The sequence below is a fragment of the Callospermophilus lateralis genome, unplaced genomic scaffold (genome assembly GCF_048772815.1).
Source record: "Callospermophilus lateralis isolate mCalLat2 unplaced genomic scaffold, mCalLat2.hap1 Scaffold_221, whole genome shotgun sequence".
NCBI lineage: Eukaryota > Metazoa > Chordata > Mammalia > Rodentia > Sciuridae > Callospermophilus > Callospermophilus lateralis.
In genome coordinates, this window is record NW_027513138.1 from 684,473 (window position 1) to 703,634 (window position 19,162).

The 19,162-nt window shown below is 39.7% G+C and overlaps 1 protein-coding gene across 1 annotated transcript in view; it reads right to left on the reverse strand.

The window, feature by feature from the left end:
- Nucleotides 1–6,539: 6,539 nt before the first annotated feature.
- The window catches only part of LOC143640392 (gamma-aminobutyric acid receptor subunit alpha-5-like), a 70,421-nt gene continuing 57,798 nt past the window's right edge, over nucleotides 6,540–19,162 (reverse strand). Inside the window, exons 6-9 of the mRNA XM_077108223.1 lie at nucleotides 17,672–17,815; nucleotides 14,791–14,943; nucleotides 11,103–11,314; nucleotides 6,540–6,743 (exon numbers count right to left, since the gene is read on the reverse strand). Of these exons, the coding sequence (XP_076964338.1) occupies nucleotides 6,540–6,743; nucleotides 11,103–11,314; nucleotides 14,791–14,943; nucleotides 17,672–17,815 (713 nt within the window). The remainder of the gene's footprint in view (nucleotides 6,744–11,102; nucleotides 11,315–14,790; nucleotides 14,944–17,671; nucleotides 17,816–19,162) is intronic.

The window sequence follows — 19,162 nt, forward strand, 5'->3', positions numbered from 1 at the left end:
ATGTAATCTCTGACCTAAGTCTTTGATCCACTTTGAGTTGATTTTTAAGCAGGGTGAGAGAGATTTAATTTTATTTTGCTACATGTGTATTTCCAGTTTTGCCAGCACCATTTGTTGAATAGGCTATCTTTTCTCCAGTGAAAGGTTTTTGGCACCTTTGTCTTTATGAGCATATTCCTGGTGATCTCTCTGCAAGTAGGAGCAGCATTGAGATCTTGGGACTGCATATCTGTTTTTAATTGTTATGTTTTCAGATATATGAATGGTTTAATCATTTTTAAATGTTCCTCTTTGTCTCTAGTAGTATTTTCGTGTACTAAAGTTATTTTTTTCTTATATTGGTGTAACCATTCTAGAACTCTTGGAGTTACTGTCTTCGTGCTATATCTTTTTAGTCTTTCGACCTAAAGCTATTCATGTCTTTGAAGTTAAAAATGTGTCTCTTATTGACAGCAAGCAGATAGTTAATTCCGCCACCCCCCTTTTTAATTCAGTGTAACAATCTCTGTCATTTATATGGTTGAGTTTATAACAGCCATTTTGCTACTCATTTTCTAAAGGTCTTTCATTTTCTTTATCTATGATTTTCTATTTTTTGGCCTTATTTTTATTTAAAGTTTTATTTCCCTTTAACTCATTTCTTGTCTTCTAGGACTCTAACTATATACTGCTGGTTTATGTGATAGTGTTACATCAGTCTTTTATGCTGTTGATTTATTTTTCCATTCTTCTCTAATTTCTGTTTCTCAGATTGAGTAATACCTATCAACTTATTTTCAAGTTTGCTACCTCTTTATTCTCCCTGCTCAAATCTGAGACTCTCTAGTCAATTTTTCATTTTAGTTATTATACTTCTAACCTCAGAATTTCTATTGGGTCCTTTTTAAAAACTGATTTTGATCTCTTCTCTCCATTTGCTAATTAATTTTCATTGTGCTTTTCTTTACTACTTTAAACATAGTTTCTTTTACTTCTCTGAATGTATCCCTGATAACTGATTATATATATATATATATATATATATATATATATATATATATATATATATATGTTAAATCCAACATCTCAACACCAAAAGGGCCAGTTTCCTTTGATTGTTTTATTTCTGTGTACAGGTCACACTTATCTATTTCTTTGCCTGTTTCCTAATATTTTCTGTAAACTGGACACACTACACATATATTTTAAAAGATTAAAATCTAAATGTTCTCCCCCTGAATATTTATTGCTGATCCCCTCTACTTTTCCTCCTTCCTTCCTTCCTTCCTTTCTTTTTTTCTGTATTTTTCATAGGGCTTGTTTCTTATTTTTTCCAGTAACTTTCCTGGACCCATTCTATAGTATTTTCATTCCACTGTATTGAGGTACTTTTAAATTTTAACTCTCATTTTTATTTTCTATTCTGGCTTTGTACAGATTACCTTCACTTCATGTCAGCTTAATATAAAAATTAAGGTTCGGCAAATGATTTGACACCGTATTTCCTTGAGTGCTTTATGTTAGCAAGTTTCTCATACTTTGTTATGAGAATCAATATGTGGTTTGTAGCATATCTTCGAAGTTCAGATAATCAGCACTTTTATGGACACTTTCTTGACTGTACACATATCAGTGTACATGCACACAGGCTTGCAGATTCTCAGGAGCATGTCAGAAGTTTCGATAGCCTCTATGGACTAGATCTGATTCCCTAGATATTTCTTTTACCATTATGGTTGACTTCTTTTTTGCCCCAACTTGTATCACTGCCTTGGGAAGCTGTATCGACCTCCTCTACTTGATGCTGTTGTACTCAACAATGCCTTGGGAATAAGATAATTCCATAGAGCTCCAAGTCATGACAAACAGTGGCAAGTCTCTGGGAATGAAACTTTTTATAGAATTCCAAATTAAATCAGCTCCCTCTGGTGGCAGCAAGATTGCTGGTCTTCATGGTACCATATCAAGGTCAGGAGGTGTGAGTAAAATAATTTGGTAGTTATTTTCACCAAACACTTAAAATTCAGAATTATAATTTTACACTTATAATTTTATAATTTGTCGTATGTTATTTGTCATATTTTAAGAATTCTGAAATGACTGCTTTGGATTATTTTTCCAGTTTTTAAAACTTTTGACAGGGAGAGGACTACTAAGAACCTCAGTTCACAATTACAAAAGTCTCACATCTAGATGATAAATTTACATGGCCACCCCACATAAAGGATCACACCATTATTCAAATCCAGACAGTTGTCACCACATGGTATTGTATTGCCAGAATTTTTAGGTCAACGATAGTTAAGTTTATAAAATATATGAAATTTCCATTTTGCAACTCATAAGAAAAAAATTTCCTTGCATAGGATATGACCACTATGGAAATCCCTACATGAAGGAGTTTCATCAACTTAAGTCTACCCACTTTACAGTATTCATTCCTTTAGTCTGTCCATCTTCACTGAACACTTAACAGTGAGCTGCTAAAGAGATGGTGGGAACAACATGAAGAATGTAGAATTAGTATATTCTGTATGAGATCAGTTAGAACTCATTACAAATTTTACTTTCTAAGATATCACTTTGCAATATATACTGTTTGATACTTGGTTTTGCCTTTCAATTTGAATGCAGAAGAACTATGTAATCCTATTTCTTCAGAGGTTTTTTTCTGAGTATGTCTTCAGAATTTTATTTCAAAAATTTTGAAGATAATTTGTGTGTGTGTGTGTGTGTGTGTGTGTGTGTGTGGTTCTGGGGATCATAACCAGTGCCTTGAACATGCTAGGCAAGCATTCTACCACTAAGCTACCTCCCCAGCCCAGAAAACTTTTTTTGAAGCCAAATTTCCATAAAGACCCCATGCTTACTTCAAAATAGGCTATCTAGAGCCTTTGAGTTGAGGGTTGATAAGACTATTGAAAATGACAATGACAAACAGATAATCATGCAAATCTTTGATGAAATGAACCTTTTTGCACACTTCAAAAAGCTCTCCCTTTCATCCCTGCAAACCTGGTAAGTAATTGCTATGATCAGAGTAATTCATATTCAAATACTCACCATGTTTGCTCAGGGCATTGATTGTCCCAGATGTGCTACTATTGTAAAAAAAAATACATTAAGACTAATTTTTAAATATTTAAAACATTGTTTTCACAGAGTAAACTGTGCCATTTCCAATTTTCCAAGGAAACGGTTCTTTTTAATGTGAAGCTAGTTCTTACAATGAAGGCTAATGTTGATTAAAGACTCAGTGTCATATATAGTTATGGTTTCTACTTGAGGTAGATCATTCCTTACTCAACCACTATAATCATTCTTATGAGTTCTCTGGAAGGAGCAATCTCATGAAAATACTTGGCTTCAGTCAGTGCATTTCCCCCATGCCCCCTCTCTGATGGGTAGAGGAATGTTACCCAAACTTATGACCATTCCATCAAGATCTGTTTCTAAGATCACAGAAACACAAATTTTATCCAAGAAAGGACAGATTTAAACATCATGTTTTCAGTATTAAAAGAAATTCTTTGGGGCATTTTTTTTAATGTAGTACCGGGATTGAATTCAGGTACTTGTACACTTAGCTCCAGCCCATTTTAATTTTTGAGACAAGGATCTCATTAAGGTATTCATTCTGGCCTCAAACTTATGCTCTTTCTACCTCAGCCTCCCAGGAATCTGGGATTTATAGGAGTGTGCCTCCAAGATGCTACCACTCTCTTAACAGAGTTTTCAAACAGGTCTTGAAGCAAAATTTTTCATTTTAGGTTACAATTTTGCTCAACACCAGCAACATTGTAGAAGCAATTGCATGGTGTTATGAACCGAGACTTAGGAACTCAGAAGTGGAATTGAGACCTCCATTTTTTTCCTAGTTTCTGATACAATTTTGAGCCCATTCATTTTCCTCCTTGGGTTACAGTATCCCAATTTATAAAGCAGAGATTTCCAATTTAATGAACCTACTTCACATAACATGTCCCATGAGAGACATACAGCACTCAGCACTATATCTAAGTCAATAACATGACAAATAGATGAGAAGATTTATAATATCCCTACCAATCTTTGACAGAGAGCATTTGCAGTACTATTTTAGTTTCTCCAAAGCATTTAAACCCAATTATTGAATGCAAACCAGAACAAGTTTATCCAAGGTTTTCCTGAGATGGACCTGTCGATTTCTAAGAAAGTACAGAATTAATTCTGATTATGGACTTGATATCTTCTATTTGAGGCGATATCAAAAGGGATGTTTGAATACCCTCGTTCTAAAAGTAGGGCATTATAATTTATAATTACTTTCTGAAAATTTTATTTCTTTCCCTGTTATCATTTCCCCCAAGCTTATTCTTTATTATGTTCTAATTAAAAATAACAAACCCTGAAATATCTGCAATACAAAATCAGAGACCTGAAAAGGAATATGCTCTTTTTTCACTAAATGTTTAACAGTTTAAATTTTCAGCAGCATGTAATACAGGAAGCATAATTCTAAACTGAAGCTCAGCAAGGGTTTTCTGTAATAAAAGTTAGAACATGTAAAAAAAATCACAACTTGATAAGGAAGACATCCCATCCCATCAGGACTGAAATAGTCAAGATGTACATTTGGTTGTAACTTACAGTATCTTTTCTCCAAACTGCTTTACAAAACTGCAGTTAAAGAACATGTAAGAGAAATATAACAATGACAAATGAAAACAGGAACTTCATATTGAGCTTCAGGTTTTCTGTTTTTGTGACTTTTATGTTGTAATGTAATAGAAAGCACACACACTATCCTAAAAAAAATCATCACTTGTAATAGGGAAATGCTTTTTATGGGAGCACTGAAAAGCATCCTTTCTGTTAGCATATTATTTGTGAAATCCTAAAACCAGTTATCCATGAGGTGATGGAATATTTGCATATTTAAAGAACCAGGGCATGTGATCCATTTAGACAGGCCTGCTTTTATATTGTTGGTTAGTAGTCGTAACTCCATTTTTAAGAATCTGGAATTCCAAGTAAGCCATGGAAGGGGCATGCCTGTTGATACTTATTCACACAGTAAGGAGAAGGTCCAATTGTAGTACTCTGCTGAGTGTTCACAGACTGCTAAAGGAAAGTGCAGAGCTAAGACCAGCAGTCACTAGACCCACAGAAAACACAATGGAAACACGCTGCAGGAAGCCTCCATCAAATAGAGGCCTAAGGGGCACTGCATCACTGAGATGTAAAAGGAGAGACTATCTGGCTGTACCAATGTGCCCTCACTATGGTCTACTCAAGTTTTCTCTCCAAGTCCTACTCCACAGAATTAGGTTGGAGCAGGGGGTAGTGGTAAGTTTTAGTTTCTTTTATTTTTTTTCCCTAAGTAATTTCATGATAGGTTTCTTGTACATTGTTTTAAGGAAATTAGTTCACTTAAATGTGAGGTTCTTTTTTTTTAAAAAAAAAGGATGTATGCCCAAAAGATCAGTTCATTTGTTGTTTTTTAATGAACATTGAAGATTCATATACAAAAGCTAGCAGCAGTAAGTCAATCATGAAATACATACAAGGAAGTATAATGGAAAATAACTCAAGTTACAATTTCTCACCACTGAAGCACTACACGCTGATGGCAGCGGGTGGTCAATATTCTGGAGACTGTGAACATGTGGGTCAAGGCCAAGAATGTCATCAAACCTCTTTTTGTTTTAATATCTCCTTTTCTTTCTTGATCATTGTTCAGTTAGTGGAGGGGTTAAAGTGGGGTGGGAAATAAATTTCTTCCCTCCCCACAACACACACACACACAAAAAAAGAATTTTTAAGCCTAACTGCTTAGAAATTTTCCTTGGGGAAATATTTGGTAGGCTAATCTAGTATACTATATATTTCTGTTATTAAATTTCTCTGCATAAATGTTTGCCTATTCTATTTCATAATGTCAGATCATGCAGTACTTTTTCAAATTTCAGAATAGTAAGAATTATCAAAGGCAATTGATTTTTGGACATAAATGTCCACTGTTTCCCTTTTAATGAAAAATGTGCTCTCTATGATCTTTGTCTCTTGCAATAGTTGGTCAAGTAACAATCATGGAGCATTTCCTAAAATATTTATCTGTTGGGAAAACTTGTATGAAATGACATTCGAAGTATAAAAAACATTGTTAGGTAACACTTGGAACAGTTAAAAATATACTTATCTTGTTGTAAACTATCGATGTTGAGATACTGAGCATCTGAGTGTCAGAGTCATTGCCTTCTGTTTTTCTAGAAAGTTGTTTGCTTTATTTACCAATGAGACATCTTCAAAACATCTGAAGTAACATATAGAAACATCAAGGCAATATTATTTGTACATATTATTAAACATGCAAAAGTTTCCTGAAAGTGCCCAAATATGGAGAGTCCTCTTAGCTCATCCTCTCCCTTGTACCATTTTGCTGGAAGTATGGCTTCCTTGGTGTCTGGGAGTGTGGTGGCTTACTTTGGAGAGGCAGCTCCTTTAATCACAGGCTCCCTATTCAAATATGTTGCCCAGTAAACCAGGTTGAAAGTGCCAAACAAGACTGGGAATACAATTCAGGACATTTTATCAATCTTGCTGATGCTGTTGTAAGTCTTTTTGCTTTCAGAAGTCTTCTCTTCAGAAGGTTTTACAGAGACTGAAGATGCATTTGAGGTCCCAGCTGGGGTTTGTTCTTTGGGGATGTTTGGTGGGTGGGTCATCTTCCCAGTAGTAAAAACATTTGTTGACTTATGTAGTATGAGTTCACGTCCCTTTTTCTGCAAAATATAATAAAAATGTAAGGACATGCCATCAGCAGGCAATTGAGCCCTCACTTTGAAGGTCTAAAGGTATACCTTTCAATAGATGAAGAAATATCAGTTCATCCCTAATAGACAGCAGGCCTCCTTGGAGTTCTAAGTCTAAATAGCCCAAAGAACCACCACCCAGGGAACATGTCATGAGCAAGAGTCAGTTCTGATTTTAATGTTGGACATTTATTGGAAATATAGCATAAACTGAAGACTTCTCTTACACCAGAAATTAATCATCATTTCTTTACCTTTATGTGCATCAGTCAGATGAATGTGTGTGGTTATAAAGGAATCAATAGGAGAGCTCTAGAGAATGGGTGCTTAAGAATCATTAAGAAATCTTAACCTTTAGGGTAAGATGTCTTTCACTCAATACAGTGCTTCTGAGAATCATTCATGTTGTTGTTTATTTCAGTAATTTATTCCTTTGATGGTTTGAAGGGCATTTCTTTGTATGAATATACCACTGTTTGTTTCTTATGGATGGATACCTAGAAAGTTTCTGATCTTTACTAATATAGATTCAGCAGCTGTGAACGTTTTTGCTAGCATGTTTCATTTTTCTTGGGTATAAAATTCTAGAGCAAGTAAGATCATTAATGGAGGAAAATTCAGGATAGTGATTACTTTTGGAGAGGTGGGAACAGGGGTTTCCTGCTAAGACGCATAGTGAACTTTCTGGAAGTTGATGATGTTCTGTACCTTGATATAGATCTGGAGCACATGGTTGTACGAGTTTGCCAAAATTCAGCAAAGGTAATCTTAATAATATTGTCTTTAATGCCATATGGCTTTTACTTCAAAAACAATAAAACAACAAACCAACATTGAGTTCTAGTTAATGATCTACATAATGTTGTATTTCTTTAGAAGTGTACTGTCATCTGAAATTCATTTTGAAATGCATCAACATATAAGATGGATTGATGGATGGACAGAGAGATGACAGATGGTGATGACATAAACATAGTAAAATATTAATAGTGGACAGGTGTTCTTTGTAAATATTTGTAAACATCTGTATGTTTTAAACTATGCATAATAAAATATTGTAGAATAGGTATTTTAATTACCAAAATAATGTAATCTCATTAAATAAAATCTGGAAAACAGGATAGAAAGTGAATGGAAATATATAATCCATTAAAAATAGGGGAAAGATACGGGCTAAGAGGATAAGAAAGGAGGGAGTAAGTGTAAGCAGGAAGAGCAAATGCTGCGCCAGGTGCAGCTGTAAGGAGGGAGTGGGACGGAGGGGGCCACACATCAGAAACTGGCTGTGTACCAACACGCACCATCATCTGAGCACCATACCAGTCTGCCAGAAGGAATCAATAACCTTGCCTTACTGCTTTGGATGGTTCCATCTCTGGGTGTAACCAGGGAAAGAGGCACTTGAGGAGATACAGTGGTCCCTCAGTATTATGAAGGGATTGATTCCAAGATCCGTCTCATCATTCCACAGAAATCAAAATCCAAGGATACTCAAGTCCCTTACATAAAATGGCTTAGTATCTGTTTATAACCTAAGAACAACCTCCCATATACTTCAAAACATCTCTAGTTAACTTATAATACCTAAATCAATGTAAATGCTATGTGAATAGTTTCTTTACAGTAGTTTAGGGAATAATGACAAGAAAACAGTCCACACATGTTCAATACAAATATTTTTTTTCCTCAAATATTTTAAATCTATAATGTTTGAGTCCAAGGATACCATACAAAACCCATGGATTCAGAAAGTTAAAGGCACATCAGTCATGATAATGTGTGTTTTTAATTATGAAGCATTAGCATCAGGAAGGAGCAACTACTCAAGACTCAAGAGAGTCTAGATTGTTATGGTGGACATGGAGATGTGTTCTGGAATCCCCTTCCAGAAAGAGGTTGCTGGACAGCTATGGGCAGTGTTATTTCTTTCAGGAAACACCTGAGCTTCAGAAGCTGCCTGTCTGAGTCCCATCGTTCTTGAGGAATCAGATACCTGTGATGACTAAGTCCTGGCCAAATACTTCCTCCAGAGCTTCCCAGTTATCCTAGGCTTTGCTGGGCCTGCATTACCCACCCAGGGGAATGTCTTCTGCTGAATCTCACTTCCTCCTCTGTGCTTTCTCAGGTCCTCACCCCTGAAAACTACTTTGCACCTAACCTTGATCTGGTGTTTGCTCCTGTAGATCCCAGCATGGGACAGAGGTGAACACAGTCTATTTTCACATCCCTTATATGTCTAAGGGCAGTTTACACAAGTAGAGAAGCACTACGCTTAATCAGTCATGGGCCTCCCCAAAAGTCTGATGATCTCACTGCACAAAGCCCTATTGGAAGGAAGGCTGGAATCCCAGTACTGTGGTCTTCTGGGGAAAAACACCTCATCTCAACATTCTACAAGACTGATGGAGGCTAGTTGATTATTTTAGAGCCCCCCTCCTTCTTCCAGGTCTCCATTCAGATCTAGATCTAGAACAGTAGGCTGGCTGAGTGTGAATGTGTCAAATGATAGTAATGGTGACACTGTTGACAACATTCAGCAACACTTCAGGTCTCTCCTTTCACCCTGGGCTTTACTTTCCTACTAGACTCACAATCATGGACCAGACAACTTCAAGTAATGCAATGGTTTCTTGATAGCTCTTCTACTTCTGACTTAGCCATCTTCACTCTGTTACCATGCAGCATGGAAGACCCAGTAAGTTGGTAAGCATTTACCTTCCAGCAACCCAGACCTAGGTGCAGGAAGCATCTTTTTCTCAGACTCCTTTCTTGTTCCTTCCCCCATTAAATATCCTCTTTGGTTCCCCTTCATCTGTAGGATCAAGTTCAAATGGTTTGGTCAAGAACCTTCACAGTCTGAGAACACCCCGTCTCTACAAATGTTTTCCTAACTCCCTACCCATTGTCCACTGCAGTCAGATCATCCCTGTTCCTCGTAACCCTCTGACACACCCACCAAACAGGTTCTATGTGGTAGAAACATCCCACACTGGGGTAAGCACACACACAGGCAGCAAGCAGGGAAAAGGAAGCCCACTATTTGCCTACTCACATAAAATACTACTTAAAAGTACAGAGACTGTTAAAATAGACCTTGTGCATACACAACAGATTTATTTGTTCTGTGCATGATATAATTAGCAGTTTATCATGTGCTGTTTAATTTTCTATCCATTTACCATACTCTCCTACTCAGGCCTTTCCTTCCCCTCTTCCATGACAAGGCAAGTTGTGCCTAGCCTTCTTCCAACAGAGTGAGTTGAACTTGGAAGTGGCACTTCCATGAGTGACAATGGAGCACAGGAGTACACACTTGGCCTTGAAAATGAGAGAGTTAGATGGGTAAAGTCAAGTCAGACCTTTTGAGTTTTCTCAGGAAAGGAAATGTGTCAACTCCAAGAGCATACCAGGCTGTGGATGGGTCAGCAATGAGTGCCCTCAATGGAACCAGTGTCCTGGGCTGGCAGTTACTAATTTGTGGTGCATGGTAGGGAAGTCAGGACATATAACTCAAGTCTTCTATAATGCCTTCTGGGACTCCTTTCAAGCAGATTTTCCAAAGGAAAGATCGAAGCTTATTTCTAAGTCTTCCCCAATGACTCTGACCTCTTCTCTCGGTACAAAGGATTTATTTGTTCTGTGCATGATATAATTAGAAGTTTATCATGTGCTGTTTAATTTTCTATCCATGTACCATACTCTCATCTCCCAAAGGATATGATTCAGTTTAGATTCTTGTGTAACTCTTTTTCCTTCAAATGTTCCTTAAATTTGGGCACAAGTCACCTGTTAAATACTTGATGATTAGTTGTTTTGAACAGAGGAATACTTTTCATAATGCATGTGCATGTTTTAAGTGAGCCAAATTATTGTCAGTGGTACTAGGCATGATTGGCTGATGGATGCTCCCATTAGGCTGTGTGCCCTCTCTCTGGTTTGAATGCCACCCCAAAGAAGATACATTGGATGGGGAAGTGGCAAAATAACAAGCAGGAAAATAAATCAATTAAAATCTGTACAAGTCTTACCTGAAGAGGTAGGAATTATTTTTGCAAAATTAGGCATGAATATAAACAAGTCCAAACCATTTAGCTAACAACAATTTTGACTGAATAAAATTGGTGATTTGAAATATATTAGAAAAGTGATCTGCTATTTAAAAGAAAAAAATTTGTAAGGGACTTGAATATAAGGGAAGGAATCATTCTGAGGTTGAAGAAGAAGCAAGAAGGAGAAATTTCTCATCTCTTATTTAGACACAGATTCAGGTAGGCTTTCTTGGTCAAGGGAACATGAAAGAAAGGAAAAGGAAGAAATTAAAGCCAGTACCTTGATCTTGGCGGCTTCCAAGGCTTTTTTACCATCCCAGGCCCAGCCTCTCTTTGTAAAGTAGTTGACTATGGCAAACTCAATCAGCGCAGAGAAGAGGAATGCGTAGCACACAGCAATGAACCAGTCCATGGCGGTGGCATAGGCCACTTTGGGCAGGGAGTTCCAAGCACTGATGCTGAGTGTCGTCATGGTTAGCACAGTAGTTACCCCTGCAGGTAGAGTGGAGAATGGAAACAGATCAGCAGGGCCCTCGTCCCCTGCTACAACACTGTCAAACATGACAGACAGTGACACAATTGTAACCCCAGCCTGTACCTGCCTCTGTCTAGATGTGTTCATAATGTTTCATGCATTCAGTGCATTTTAAATATCACTTACTCAACATGTTTCTTTGCTCTAGAAAACAAACTGAGGAGGGCAGGGATTTTGGTCTGATATCTACATAGCTGTGTCTGCTTTTGCTTGGACCAAGCCAAGCAAATCATTGGTGCTCAATGAGGACATTTTAAGTGAATGGTGTGTCCTTGTGGCATTAGAGCAATTTCCATTTGAAAAATGGCAATTATGTTCACACAGCATTTAGCAAAGTGCATCACAAAGACTTGCTATGTGTTTTATAAGTAGTTGGTACAAGGCAAATTGATAAGTTGGACTTTCTTTCCTTTGGATTAACCCAACCTGCAAAGTGCAACTGGAACACTGTATCAGTCTGAGTATGTCACTCCCTCAAAGAAGGAAAAACATCCCCTCAAGCTGTTGTGCAAGGCACCTGCAGCCTCTAGGGAAATGTTATAGTGACCATACAACAATGCTAAATTCCTTAGGGGAAAGCATTCCTTTAGAACTGCAAAATTATGGGTCACCCTTTGGAATGGAGTCGTGATCTCCATTTTGCAGGAGAAATCCTGAAGATATAAAGGCACTTAGCAATGTGCCCACATTCTCCAGCTGGTAAAGGAGACATCCCATCTTTGGAGCCAGGCCTAAAGCTTCAGTTTGTGTGCTTTCTACATGCTAACCCTGCCTTCCTTTCCAAAAAAGTTTTTTTTTTTTTTTTTTCCTGAATGGGTAACAGTGTTTGGGATGTGGGTATAAACATACTTGCTTTGAGTCAAACAGTGAATCCCTTAAACTTCATATAATTAAGCCCTAACCTCTAGGAACTGAAAATTTGATCCTATTTGGTAATATGGTCTCTATAGAAATAATCAAGTTAAAATAAGGCCATTAGTTTGGGCCTAGGTCCAATATGACTGGTGTTCATTACAAGGGGGAAAATTGGGGGCTGGGGTTGTAGCTCCGTGGTAGAGCACTTGCCTACCGTGCTCAAAGCCCTGGTTCCATCTCCAGTACCCTCCCTCACCATAAAAGAGGAAATGTGGAGACAAATAAGCACATGCTATAAACACTAGAGTTGTGCTACCACAAGCCACAGAGCTACCAGAAGCCAAGGACAGAGGCTGGAAACAGATTCCCCCTCACAGTCTTCAGGAGGAACCAACCCTACCAACATCTTTATCTTGGACATCCAGCCTTAAGAACTGTGAGACAAGAAAGCTCCGTTGCTGAAAACACCGAGTCTGTGGAACTTTGTTATGGAAGCCACAGGAAACCAATATAGTACCAAGGTAACATAATATTGCTGGTGGTCAGAGTAGTTATCTGTTTTCAGACCAAGTAATTCCTTAAAGATATTTATGTATATTCTTTGAACATAAATCTCTGCATGGAATTAATGCTTAATGAGACATCATTAGACATCTTTGACTTTTCTTAGGAATCAAATAATCACTGTGCTTGGAGGAGGAATTCTGTGCCAGCCCCTTAAATCTTCTCAGGTTGTTTAACATCTTAACATGCATTGGGAATCTCCAAGAGGAAACAGACTCTACCAGGCTTGGTCCCCAGCCCATAGTGCTATTGGAAGTGGTGGAAATTTTAGGATGTAGAGACTGGTGGGAGGTCTTCCAGCATTAGAGGCATCTGGGAAGCAGATACTGAGATCCTAGCACATTTCCCTCTCTCTTTCATTCTCTATCTCATATTCTGATCATGAGGTGAATGTTACACACTTCTGCTATGATGAGCTGCCTCATGGAAGGCCCCAAAAGCAACAGGGTCAATTTACCATGGACTCCAAAACTCAGAATCAAAATGAACCTTCCCTTCTTTTAAGTTAATTTTTATCTCAGGTATTTTGTTGCCATAGTAAAAATCTGACTTACAGTGAATTTTAAGGTGAGAGTCAGAGACGTTCAACTATGTCCACTGTGCCAAGATACCTACTGAGCTACATCTTTCTGTACTAAAAGTCTTAGGAATATAAAATTATGTTGTTCTAGAATCTTATTATATTCAAGCATCCCTCAGGAGATTGGTTCAAGGACCTGCTCAGATTCCAAAACCTAAGGATGCTTACGTTTCTTATATAAAATGTCAGAGTATTTGCATAGAATCTGTATGTATCTTCCTATGTACTATAAACCACCTCTATATAACTTATAATACCTTATACAATGTAAATGCTATGTAATAGTTGTTATGCTACATTTTTAGGGAATAATGACAAGAAAATTTTATGTTCAGTAAAGTCGCAACCATTTTTCAAATATTTTCCATCTGTAGTTGGTTGAATCAAGGAGATGGAATTTTTGAATAAAGAGGGTTGATTGTAAGTGTGTGTGTGTGTGTGTGTGTGTGTGTGTGTATTTAATTTGTCACTATCATATTGGATATATAAACTGCCACATGGTGGTTAATTTTAAAGTAGTATTTACACTTCAAATGAAATGCCTGATAACTTACAAAGCAGTACTTTATGAGCACTGTAAAAATACTACAGCAAAATCTCACCTAAGAGAGATATATGCAGGCAATTTCCAACCTTAAAAAGTACTATCAATGAAAGGCTTTCCAAAATGGGAATAATTATCAAAAAAACTACGTATTTTTCTCTAAACTATCATTCATAGAGAAATCCTAAATCCTAATGCTTAACCTTAAATTCTGAATTAATTGGTCAATTTGTTTCCCAGATCACAGAATGGACAAGCAGCACTCGATGTCTGATGGATGAGTTAGCCAGCTTTCCCTTATTGTAACAAAATACCTTAGCTAATCAACTTAAAAAAAAGGTAAGGTTTTGGGCTGGGATTGTGGTGCAGAGGTAGAGTGCTCGCCTAATACGTGCGAGGCCCTGGGTTCAATTCCCAGCACCATATAAAAATAAAATAAATGTATTGTGACCAACTACAATGAAAAAATAGATATTAAAAAAAATAGGAAAGGTTTATCCTGGATCACAGTTTTGAAGGTTTCAGTCCAGAGTTGCTTTTGAGCCTGTGGTGAGGTAGCGCATCATGGAAGAAGTATATGGTGGAGCAAAGTCGCTCACTTATGGTGGCCAGGAAGCAAAAGAGAGAAAAGGAAGAGACCACTGCCCCACAATTTCCTTTGTGGACACAGCTCCCTCCCATTACCTAACTTACCCTGTCTCACAGGCCCCACCTCCTAAAGGTTCTACTATTACCCAACAGTGTCACAGGCTAGAGACCAAGTCCTTAGCACGGGCCTCTGAGGAACAATTGAGTCCCAAATTACAGCAGTGGCAGTGCTTCTGTTACACTGAAGGTGGTTAGACCAGTCACAGAACACTGATGTCCAAGCCAGGTTGAGGGACACTCACCAAAAACTGTCCTGGCTGGGATGGACTCTCTGTTTAGCCAAAAGGATACCTGGGATAAGATCACTGTCATTATGCAGGGAAGATAGGTCTGGATGACAAAGTACCCAATCTTCCTCTTCAGGTGGAAATGGGCCGTCATGATTGTGTATTCACCTGCAAACAAGCAAATTGATGCACATCAGGCCTAGCTGGTTCCAGCTCTAGTCAGGGCAGTCCAGGCCCCTCCCTCTATCCCTCCTTCATCTTGGACAAGGGTTTATTTGTATTATTTTGGTTAATGAGAGGACAGAGGAGGATGTATAAATTTCTTGAAAGTCCTTTTATAAGTCCTTACTTATAAAGCAAGTCCTTTATAAGTAAGTCTTTTGACCCTCAGCCTTTGAATAGCCTTTGCTGATGGAGGCTTTTCCTAGGGAAAATCAGATTTGTGTGTTTTACTAATCCCTGGTCACAATCTGTGCCATGTTCTGACCCGTCCCCTCGCCTGCTACTGCAATCAGGATTTCAGGATTTAACCTTTGTTGAAATAGCTCGGGGTATCTCAGAGCCCTGTTGTGGGTGTACAGATTCTTCCAATTTCGCAGCTGAGGAAACTCCAGGAAGGTGGACTGACCACCATCCCCCAAGGGCTCTGTGCTTGCCCAGGCTGGTTAGAGGGTAACCAGCAGCTCAGAAGACCTCACTTCCTGACAGCTACTCTCTTCGACTGTCCACCAGAGTGTCCTCTGTTCTTTGAAGTCAGGAACATTTCCTTGGGGATGTCCCAGAGCCTTCTCTGGATTTGCCTGGCTGTGTGGGAGGCAAGAGGGGACCTCCCACTCTTTGCAGAGAATGATGCTGTCCTGATGGTTAACTGGTAAGGAGCTGAGGTGGGTGGGCTGCCGGTCAGAGGGAAAGTGAGGCCTACAGGGCCAGAATCTTGTTGCCACTTGAATGTGCATCTCCCTGGAGAGATGGGAAGGATGCTTTGAAAGTGTATGCTGAGCTAACCTGATCTAAGGATGACACTTCTTTGGTTGAATTGCAAGGAGTCTATAGTATGGCTTGGGAGCTGGGCTACTCTGTGGACAGGAAGAGGGCAGGCTTGGAGGCTCCACTAACCCAGACCCTGGGTAAGGTATCTCCTATGAGAGGAGTGGTCTGCTGGTGGCATGTGTAATGGGCAGTATGTTGGGAGGTTGGAGGCTGATGCCAGGGCCAGTACTTACTGTGGGCTGAGTTATGTGGATGCTCCCAATTGCTTTTACTTACGATGTCAAGAGATGAAGGAATCATAAAGGCAACATGTGGTAAAAATCTGCCCTCTTATAGACAGGGAGTCAAATTCTCAGCAATGTCTGAGACATACTGCAGTGATGGGACACACTTTCCCCATAATCCCAGGGCAGGCGAGAGCAGATGAGAGGGGCTGAGTGGGCTCCAACATGGAAGAAGAAAACAGGGATAAACTGAAGGGTTAAGGGATAGGTTTAGTGGAAGGACTGGATCATTAACAATGATCCAGATTTTCCTTTTCTTAATACTTAAAGAACATGTGAAGTACAATTCTACTTCTGTACACTAAGGTTTTGAATCACTCTTGTACTTTTAATAATTTTTGTTGTTTTCAATTTATTTTTGAGTTGGAGGTAGTAAAATCAGGTGACACTTAAACAGATGCTCTTTGGAGAATGCAAAAGGGGGCGGAAGCCTCAATTATCAATTTTTAAAGAGCTACATGAAGCAAACCCAAATGGTATCATCCTGTGTTGACACCACAGTTCCAAACTTCTGCCATACCACCTTTTCACTCATTTTCATAAAATCTGACCATTTCTGTTTCCTTGCCCTTTTTCATGGTAACAATTGGTGAAGCTATCCTGCCAGGCTCTCCTCTATCCCTCAATGATGCCATGCACAGGGTCCATCAGTTGGCCAGGACCTGACCCTATGCAAGTGCACGTAGAGGAGGCAGACACAGACCTAAATGCCCAGTGTACTGCCTGCTAGTTACAAAGGCGAGTGTTGCAGACACACAGACACATGGTGATGTTGACAGGGCTCCCCTGGGCACATACTCTGAGACTTAGAACTCATTTGTACTTAGGACTTATTCCATCCTTTGGGCTTTTTTCCCTCTGCTATATGGGGACTCTCTGTACCCCCTAAGTCCTCTGTCCCACCCACAACAGCCTTGTGACTGCTAGAGTCTGACCTGCTCTCAGGAGATGTTTGACCACACAACTTCAAGGCCCCAAAGATCAACTGCATGATGTTCCTTTGCCCTCCCCACTCACTTTAAATCAGGTGAATTCAGGTTTGGACTCCCCCTGCAGGTTCAGGGCAGCCCCCACAGCTGGGATTGACAGCATCTGCTCCCTTCTCAGTACCAACTCAGCTATTCCTTTTATGCTGCTTGGTTATTTTTTCCCCAGATTCAACCCCAGGGAGATCTTCTCTGAAATGTTCAGAGCAGAGACAGGAAAGCAGGTAACAAGAGTATTTGTAAGAAGTTCTTTCCCTTTTCTGAAGAGACTGCACCTCACTGTTCAGGCAGGGGGTGTTATATAAGCAGGTCCACTCACCCGCAGGCAGGGCTTGCTTACACCGTGGCAAATGTACTACAGATTAATGCCTCACATGCTCCTTAATTCCCCGGATGCTGCAGCTGGTGCCTCTGTGTGTGTGTAGTTGCAGGGAGGGGTCCGTCCAGGAGCCCTTCTTTCAGCCAGCACTCATGACAGCTATGCTGCCAAGGATAGTGCTGCTGGCCAGGGCATGATGTGCATGGTCCATGTCCCCCCTCTTGTGGGGCCCCCACAGAATGGGACACAGAACCCTGAGCTTCCAGAGGGTGTGGTGTTCTGCAGGTCCTGGCTGCACAGCCCTCAAGGGCTCTCACCTGTGCTGGTGCTGATGTTCTCAGTGCCCACTGTCTGCCCCATCAGGTGGTACTGGTTCAGTCTGGAGCCATCTTCTGCCACCACCATAGACTTGGTGGAGCCATTGGTCCAGACATACACAACCTCAGAATTAGGATATGCATCTATGGGGCGGAGGACAGAAAGTGTTATAAACATGAAATCATTCCCAGCCTGGAAAATATAAAGAGGTTGAGAAGCAAGAGAGAGAAATGATGGGGACGTTTGGAAAGTTAATGCTGAATGACCTAAAAAGTGCAGGGTGGTCAGAATAGGGCCACTGAAGCTCAGGTCCTTCCCACTTTTGAAATGCAAAAGGCCTGGGTGTTCAGAAGCCAGTGCCCTCTGCTTCTTAGTATGTGTTTTCTCTTTTAATGAAGCAGCGAGAATATCAGCTCTGAGATCAGATTACCTGTATCTTCTCCAGATCTGTGACCTTGAAAACTCACTCATCCTGTGCCGCAGTCTTTTCATTGATAGAATGAGCTAATAAGAGCACCTACTTCTTAGGGTTCCGGTATGATTGTGTGATCTACATAGTGACATATATGTGTGGCACACTGATGACTTTTGCTACTCTAAACCTTTCTCTCTGCAACAGGCATGTGCTATCAACACTGTCCTCAGGAGAAGGGTAGAAGGATAGACAGGACCAGGTGCCCCCATAAATGTTACCTTACATGGCATGGGCACTGTGCAGATGGAAAGGTGGTGCTGTATCTTAAAATCAGGAGATTATCCTGGATTATCCCAATGAGCCCAATCTTACCACAAAACAGAGAACTTTCTCCAGCTGGAGCCAGATGAAGAGATTTAAAGCATGAAAAAATGTACTCAACTGGCCATTACTGACTTTGAAGATGGAGGAACGCAGTCCCAGGGAAAGAGAACTCAAGGTGCAAAGGTCCAGGGGCAGCAGCATGCCTGAGATGCCTGAGGCAAAACAGAGCATACCTAGAAGAGGGCAGACGGAAGGCCAGATAAAACAGAGCTTTGAGGCATTTGACTTTTCCTCTGAGCCAGGAAGACTCTGGAGAGGAGAGTTAAGCCAATTAAGTGACCTATTCAAATTAATGCAATAAAAGGACCACTCATATGAGTGAGTCAGGAGAGCAGAATGCAGGTGGAAAAGGGACAGAAATGGGAGAGTAAAATTAAAAACAATCCAGGTGAGAGGCAATGATGGTAATAAATAAAGAGGAAAATAGAAAATACTTTTCTAAAACATGCTCATGTAAGAAACATGATGTGAGCTTTGAGAGGAAGTGTGTAGTTATTTGCACTGAGTAGAATGGCGAGAACCTGGAGGGCACTGACCTCTAATGAAAGAGCAGTATAATGTGTTGGAAGAAAGAGAACTGTAACATGTGGAGCTGAGGGATGCTGATGTGTGTGGGGTGGGAGCACACAAGCCCCGAGTTCATAGCAATGGTCTCATTGTGATGCCACCTGAGGCACTGGGCTGGGAGGCC